This window comes from Nematolebias whitei, chromosome 3 (genome assembly GCF_014905685.2).
Source record: "Nematolebias whitei isolate Nwh7 chromosome 3, NemWhi1, whole genome shotgun sequence".
NCBI classification, from domain to species: domain Eukaryota; kingdom Metazoa; phylum Chordata; class Actinopteri; order Cyprinodontiformes; family Rivulidae; genus Nematolebias; species Nematolebias whitei.
The window spans coordinates 2605659-2613499 of record NC_056500.1 but is presented as its reverse complement, the minus strand read 5'-3'; the positions used below and the strand labels follow the sequence as shown (position 1 = coordinate 2613499).

Below are 7841 nucleotides of genomic sequence, written 5' to 3'. Positions count from 1 at the left end.
ACTCTCTCAGAGACTGAACTGAAGACATTGTTGCTGCACACACTCAACACATTCACCTCTCACACACACACAGAGCTAACGATGCTAACGCTGCTAGCGCCTGCTGCACTTCCGGTGGTGTCACACTGTGATGCTCCGACGGCAAAGTTTATCTCAGCTCATCGGTCCGAGAAGGGGGTCTCTGCAGACCAAAAGTGGGCGTTTCTGGCGAGTAGGCGTTTATGGGCGGCGAACACTGATTGGCTAACAGTATTTAATAGGCGTTTGTCGGCGGCGAACACTGATTGGCTGTGGGTAACCCTTAAAGTCACGAGGATTATTGATGAGGTAACGTTTCTTTGCGATGTTTGACAAAGAAATATGATTTATTGTACTTATAAAGTATGTTATGTTTTCACTTATGCATTTTATTGAAGTACGTTTATTGTAGGTCACGATAGTTTCGACCGTTCTCTCGTTGTTGTCGTAACGCACTGAGGTAAAGTGAGCCTCCACAGCAGCTCTCACTGTGCACGTTTACAACAACTGGGTGTTGCTTTTCAAAATAAAAGCTGAAAATAAAAGTTCTTAATACTTGAAAAATAAATATTTAAAAGCTGAGTATAACTGAAAAATATGAAAAACAAATAACTAATAGTTGTTATTAGCTGAAAAATAAACAAATAAAAGCTGTTAATTATATCTATGTCTTTCTGCCATGTCAGGAACCACTCTCACTTCAGGTTGACTCTAGAAGACCCCAAGATGTTGCTCAACAATGTTGACCAACATCTGATGTTGACTTTCAAAATAAATCACCTCCAAAGTTTAACATAGTTCATAGTAATAGTCAAAAGTTGCTGACCTTGTTGCAACATGAGTTAACACAAATATGAGTGTAAATTGTCAATGATTCAATAATGAGTAATAACTTATTCAATAAAAAGTCTGTAATTTGTCAATAATAGTCAATAATTCATTCAAGAATAGATTATGGGTGTTTGGTATGGCTCAGTGGCTAAAATGGGTTGGATGGTAGAGAAATTACTTAATTTTAAATTACCTGAATGCACAAATTCCTTCATTTATAGTTAAACTTTAGGAAATCAACTTTTTTTTTCCTTGTGAAAAAAATATCAAAATTAACTTTAAAATCCAATCCAGGATTAAGTAACAACTAGCAACACCCTAACTGTACTATGTTCTGTGTTTCCAACAGATGCTACGATGACTTCTAAAAATGGATGTCCCAATAAACACAATAAAAAAAATTCAATGATGCATCAAATGTTGTCTGAGTATGTTTAAAGGTAATAAAAAAATGTGAAATCTGGAAAACAAAGAGAATTCCTGAATCTGTCTTGTGTGCTTTGATGTGTACATAAGTTTATTGGAGGTCCTGAAACAACTTTTCTGAGAACACAAAGATTTTTATTTTACCTTTGGCCAAGATGTCAGTTTGAAGTCAGGCTGCTTACTGCAAAACCAAGAGGGTTTTTAAGACAGACAGTCTTCATTTGTATTGTTTTGTCGACTAAGCTAAATGTAATTTCTAAAATATGGATAAATCTGATCTCATCATGCAGCATGAGCAACTGGGTACAGGTGTGAGGGCCAAAAGTCTGGTTATGTACTGGCTCCTAAATGTGCTTGTTTTCTACTGAAACATGGAGTAGGGGTGACCTTTAAAATGTGAGACAGCTGAGGAAGTTAACCAGTAAACAGAAATACCTGCTCCAGGTGCAGAAATCTGACAGAACCTGACAATCACTCATCTGCAGTGACTGCAAGTTGAACAAGAAAATGTGAAGTTAAAGGAAACCTCCTTTGTCCCAAGGCCACTTTAAGTATCGTTAATATTTTTCTTTCTTTATTAATCGATTGTAACTTTGTTCACATTTTTCAACAACCAAAATGGAATTTGTTTTTTTAATGTTATGGCTAGGTATTAAAAAAAAAACTAACATTTAGCTCCCCCACTACCCAGTTATGTTGCTCTTATTTTGAAATGTAACCGGAAGTTCTGTGTTAAGAGAGTCGAAAAAAGAAGTTATGGAGACGCCGCGGCAGTATACTGGAGCGATGTCGAACCGAGACGCCGCTAATGTCGAACCGGTTAACACCATAGACATAATATGCCTGTGGTTAACACAATCTGCCAATAACGCCTTGTTTTTAGACATCATGTGTCTGTGGTTACGGCATTTTATCGTTCAGCCTTTTTTTTTTTCTATCGTTCAGCCTTTTTTTTTTCTATCGTCCAATCAGATGTGGCCGTCCAGACACGCCCATTTTTCTATCGTCCAATCAGATGTGGCCGTCCAGACACGCCCATTTTCCTATCGTCCAATCAGATATGACCGCCCAGATACGCCCACTTTCCTATCGTCCAATCAGATATGAGCGCCCAGATACGCCCACTTTCCTATAGTCCAATCAGATATGAGCGCCCAGATACGCCTTCCGAATTTGCCTGCAGAGACCCCTTCTTGATCGGTCCTGCGGTGAAGTTTAGATTCACTTTGGACTTTATTAACGAAATAAAAAATAAAACATTTTAAAAGCCTTACAGTTCTGTTATGCCGATCATTGACTGCCTGAGTTAAATAAAATGAAAACCTTCATGATGTTTCATGTAATTTTAGCGCTCAGAACAGTGGCGATTTAGCCTCTTTGGGGCCTCAAGTACCACTAAACTTTAACTCATCAACACCTCTGGGTTTGGGGTTTTGTTTATTTACATTTATGTTTCACTACAACAAAATAAAGACATTTAAAAAGTAGCAGATCATTGTAATATTTGGTTTATTTACTTGTCCGGCCCGGAGCTGCTGGCTTTCAGTAACTGTGGCCCCCTGAGCAGTTTAATTGAATAGCCTGATTTAGAGAGTGGAATACAGTTTATTCCATTTTCAAAACCTAAACCGAGTCTGGAAAAATGTAAAAGATGATAAAGCCCCGAGGCCGACCTCATGAGCAGCTGAATACAAGTTATAAACAGGAAGTACCACATTTTGTATGAAGGTAACTGCAAGTAAATCCTCTATTTTCTGTCATAATTACATTGCACAGTATGCTTAATGGTTAAATTAAAGGTTAATGCTTAAAGCTAGTTGTGATTTGTTTTGTGTGTAGATGTATATTGCAACTTCTGGTTGCACAAGTTTAGTTTTGTTATGATCAGTTAACACAAACTGATTTTGTAAGTGTTTATTAGGTTGTATAATGTAAAACTGAGTGCTACGTCTGTAGCATCTTAGCTAGCGCGTCCGTATTGCACGTCACTAGCTCATCGCTACTTCTTGTTGTACCATGCTCTCTAAAAGTTACTGAATCAAGTGTTTACTTATGTAGGTAAACATAGATGTTTAACAACCCGTTAAAATACACCAGAATGCAGGAAATGGCAAATACTTTATTTAAATTTTTTTGAGGGAGGACCCTCAGAGCCCCCCACCAGTGTGTCCCCTCCCCCACGTTATGAATACTTCTGACGCCAAAGGCCACCCTGTTGAGCACATTGTCAGTAAGAATTGTAGAATCGCCCTTGGCTCAAGAGTACTTGTTAAATGACTCAGCAACCGCCACAAATACCAAACATCTGTTCAACATCTGACAAAGTTGTATTAAGTCAGCTAATTAAGGCTGATTAGCCCACTCACCCAGCACACACACTTTTTGCCCCACTCCTCTCAGGAAGGAGGTTGAGGAGCATTAAGTGTAGAACAAGTAGACTGAGGAACAGCTTCTACCCTGAGGATGTTAAACTCATGAATCTGTAACCAGGATAACTGTAATGCCACTTTAACTGGTGATATGTGACTTATCCATGCTGCTGATTATTACATGCTGCTGATCTCTTGCCTTTATGCTGCTGTATTCATACCCATCTGCTCACAACAAACTCATGTTCACCCTATTATTTTAATTATTAGTGTTTAGCGTATGTCTTAGATCAGGAGTGATTTGTGACAAAAGGGTGTCAGCAAAGGTCAAAGGAAAAGTTTACAAGACAGTGGTGAGACCAGCTATGTTGTATGGTCTGGAGACAGAGACATGGACAAAAGGACAGGAGACAGAACTGCAAGTGGCAGAAATGAAGATGTTGAGGTTCTCCTTAGGAGAGACAAGGATGGAGAAGATCAGGAATGAGATCATCAGAGGTACAGCACAGGTTGAACAACTGGGAGATAAAGTTAGAGAGGACACACTGAGATGGTCTGGACATGTCCAGAGGAGGGACAGTGGTGTGGACATGTCCAGAGGAGGGACAGTGGTCTGGACATGTCCAGAGGAGGGACAGTGGTGTGGACATGTCCAGAGGAGGGACAGTGGTTTGGACATGTCCAGAGGAGGGACAGTGGTTTGGACATGTCCAGAGGAGGGACAGTGGGTATATTGGTAGAAGGTTGTTAGAAATGCAGCTGCAGGAAAAAGACAAAGAGGAGACATATGGATGCAGTTAGAGGACATGGAGGTGGTTGGAGTGAGGACAGAGAGGACAGAGTGAGGACAGAGGACAGAGAGGACAGAGTGAGATGGAGGACGACGACTCACTGTGGAGACCCTGAAGAGGGAAAAGCTGAAAGAAGAAGCAGCAGTGTATATCTTAGATCTTTTAGCGTACCTGTATAAAAGTTAAATGAACCTTAGTGTATATCTTAGATATTTGTATTTGTTTTTTTTTTGTTTTTTTTGGGTGTATCTGGGACCTTGAGTACATAATTTCATTCCACCTCATGTACAACATCGTGCCAAATGACAATTAAGAACCTTAAACTTGAAACACAAGGGATGCTAAATAATCATGAAGCTAACTATGCTAAGGCCTTCACTTGTTGGTGTCACACTATAAATATTCCTGACAGAAACTGAAAAATATTTTGTCTTTTTTTTAAAGATAAGAACAAGTTTTCAGCTTTCAAGTTTTCGTGAAAACTACCTGAAAAAAGGAGCAAAATAAAATAAAAATAAGTTTACATGGGTGAATGAGTGAACTTTATTTGTTAAGCTCATTTTAAACAATAAGAAACAACAGTTGGCTAAAGTGCTGCAATGGACACAGTAGAAAGTAAACAGCACAAGAAGTACATTAAAATAAAAATAAAAAATAAATCTAAAACCCACCAAACAAAAGATAAAACATTAAAACAGAACCACCTTAAATATCACTGAATATTGGTGAACATTATTTGTGTATAAATATAGTTTTTGCACAGAAAGATAAAGCGTTCATGTAAAACACGAGATTTATTCTGTTTAGTTTCAAACCTCCTTCCACCAAAGTCGTCTCTATTTATTCCTTATGAACTTTGAATGTGTTTTACAACGATTACTTTGTTTTATCCAGTTTATTTCTGAGCAGAGCTGTGTGGTTTCACTGTTCTCAGAATAAAAACATTATTTTATTTTTCTGTGTTGAAACAGACTAAAAAAAGCTACTTTTTAAAATTTCAGTAAACAAAAAATAAATCATTTGTTTCAAGTTTACACTTAAAACAAGAAACACGAGGAAAGCTAACTGCACCTCCTGTCCAACACGGTTTCATTCAACAAACATAAAAAGCATCGAAACTGAATCGGACCATTCCGTTTCAGAGAACTGGACTCTGGGAACTTTTGAACGAACATCATCACACCTCACCTGAAAGTTGCGACTTTTAATTTGAAAAGTAAAATAATATTTTGGGGTTTTACACCGTTCGACCCAAACTCTGAATGGTTCTGTGCCAGCAGCAGCTTGGATCTGGTTTTTCCATTCCAGGACTTCTCACCTCGGCGTTTTAACGACATCTGACCTCTGAGGGAGTCACAGGACCCACAGGGTTACCTCTCCTCAGTGGTGTGAGTCCTCATGTGTCGGATTAAGTGAGATTTCTGACTGAATCTGTTTCCACATATCTGACACGAGAAGGGCTTCTCACCGTGGTGAGAGATCTTATGGTAAGTTAAACCGTTGCGATTGCAGAAGCCTTTACCACAGACGTCACAGGAGTAGGGTCTCTCACCTGTGTGAGTCCTCATGTGGCTGATTAAGGTACATTTCTGACTGAAGCTCTTTCCACACGTCTGGCAGGAAAAGGGCTTCTCACCTGCGTGACTCTTCATGTGGGAAATCAGAAGACTTTTAGAAGAAAACCTTTTGCCACAGACCTGACAGGAGAAGGGCTTCTCACCTGTGTGAGTCCTCATGTGTCTGATCAGGTGAGACTTTTGAATGAAACTGTTCCCGCAGGTCTGACACAAGAAGGGCTTCTCACCGCTGTGAGAAAGCATATGATAAGACAGGCCGCGGTTCTGAGAGAAACTTTTGCCGCAGACTTTACACGGATAGGGCTTCTCACCTGTGTGAGTCCTCAGGTGGTCCTTCAAGGTGCCACTCTGAGAGAAACAGCGACCACACACTTCACAGGAGTAGGGCTTCTCACCCGTGTGAGTCCTCATGTGAAGAGTTAAATTGTAGCTTCGAGGGAAACTTTTGCCACAAATGTCACACGGGAACAGCTTCTCACCTGAGTGGGACCTCATGTGGTACCTGAGGAGCCATTTGTGGAGGAAACTCTTCCCACAGGTCTGACACGAGGAAGGCTTCTCACCAGGCTGAGGTTTTTTGTGTCTCTTTAGTTTTGGACCTTCCATGTCGTCTCTGCTCGTTCCTGGGTTCTCACCCCAGCTTCCTGCCTGATCATGGTTCTCAGGAGAGTTCTGTGGGAGGAGCTGGTCCCAGTTTGATTCTGGTTCCCAGTAGTCCCTGTCCTCAAAGTCCACGGTCACCGTGAAGGCCTCGGCCTCCTGCTTCAGGACCGTCTGCTCTTCATCCTGACTGATGCAGAGCTCCTCCTCCTCTTCTTTAAACAGATGAGCTTCTGGTTCCTCCTCTGAAAGGTCTGGTTCCTCCTGGGCCTCTGGTTTCTGAGGAGGGTCCAGTTCCTTCTGGTCAGGGAGAACCTTAGAGACACCAAGCTGCGGACATTCTGGACAGACAGAAAACAGACTTTTAAAGAACTGAGAAACCTAAGAGAAACAAAAGTAATGTCTGACGGACAGACCCACCGGGCTGGTCCAAGCTCGGTTAACGAGGAGAACATCTGATTGATCTCTTGGCTCTACTCCCACCCGAATGTAACATTTTAAAGAGACTAACGAAATGTAAAAAGTTACACTAAGTTCTGTTTGTTTTAAACCATTAGTTAATTTTTACCTAATTATTATTATTATTTTTAATTTATAACTTATTTCAACAGTCGGGCAGAACGGTGGCGCAGTTGGTACAGCTGCCGCCTCTCAGCGAGAAGGTTGCCAGATCGAATCCTGGCCGGGGGCCTTTCTGGGTGGAGTTTGCATGTTCTGTCCGTGCATGCGTGAGTTTTCTCCAGGTACTCCGGTTTCCTCCCACGGATCAAAAACATGCATGTTAGACTGACTGGTGACTAAATTGTCCCTAGGTGAGAGAGTGAATGTTTGTCTCGTTTGTCTCCATGTGTCCATGTGATGGACTAGAGACATGTCCAGGTGTCCCTGTGATGGACTGGAGACCTGTCCAGAGTGTCCCCCACCTCTTGCACAGCAATGGCTGGACATGGGCACCAGTGACCCCCGTGATCCGAAAAGGAAGAAGCAGGTAAAAGATAATGGACGGACGGATTTCCAACAATCGGTCCGGTTCTGACGACTCCCTGACCCAGATGTTCCGACACAAGGCTGACTGACGTGGACTTTGGTGTAGACAAACGTGACCTTTGAACCCTGAAGGAGCCGCTGCTTCTGTCCTGAGGGACCTGTGTGACCAGGAGGTGCACACATGCTGGGACAGAACAGGTCCAGGAGGTGGACACATGCTGGGACAGAACAGGTCCAGGAGG

The 7841-nt window shown here is 41.5% G+C and overlaps 1 protein-coding gene across 1 annotated transcript in view; it reads right to left on the bottom strand.

Annotated features, from left to right (window-relative positions):
- Nucleotides 1-5748: 5748 nt before the first annotated feature.
- The window catches only part of LOC119430458 (zinc finger protein 208), a 16939-nt gene continuing 14846 nt past the window's right edge, over nucleotides 5749-7841 (bottom strand). The window contains exon 4 of the mRNA XM_037697870.1: nucleotides 5749-6442. Within this exon, the coding sequence (XP_037553798.1) occupies nucleotides 5806-6442 (637 nt within the window). The 3' untranslated portion in view covers nucleotides 5749-5805. The remainder of the gene's footprint in view (nucleotides 6443-7841) is intronic.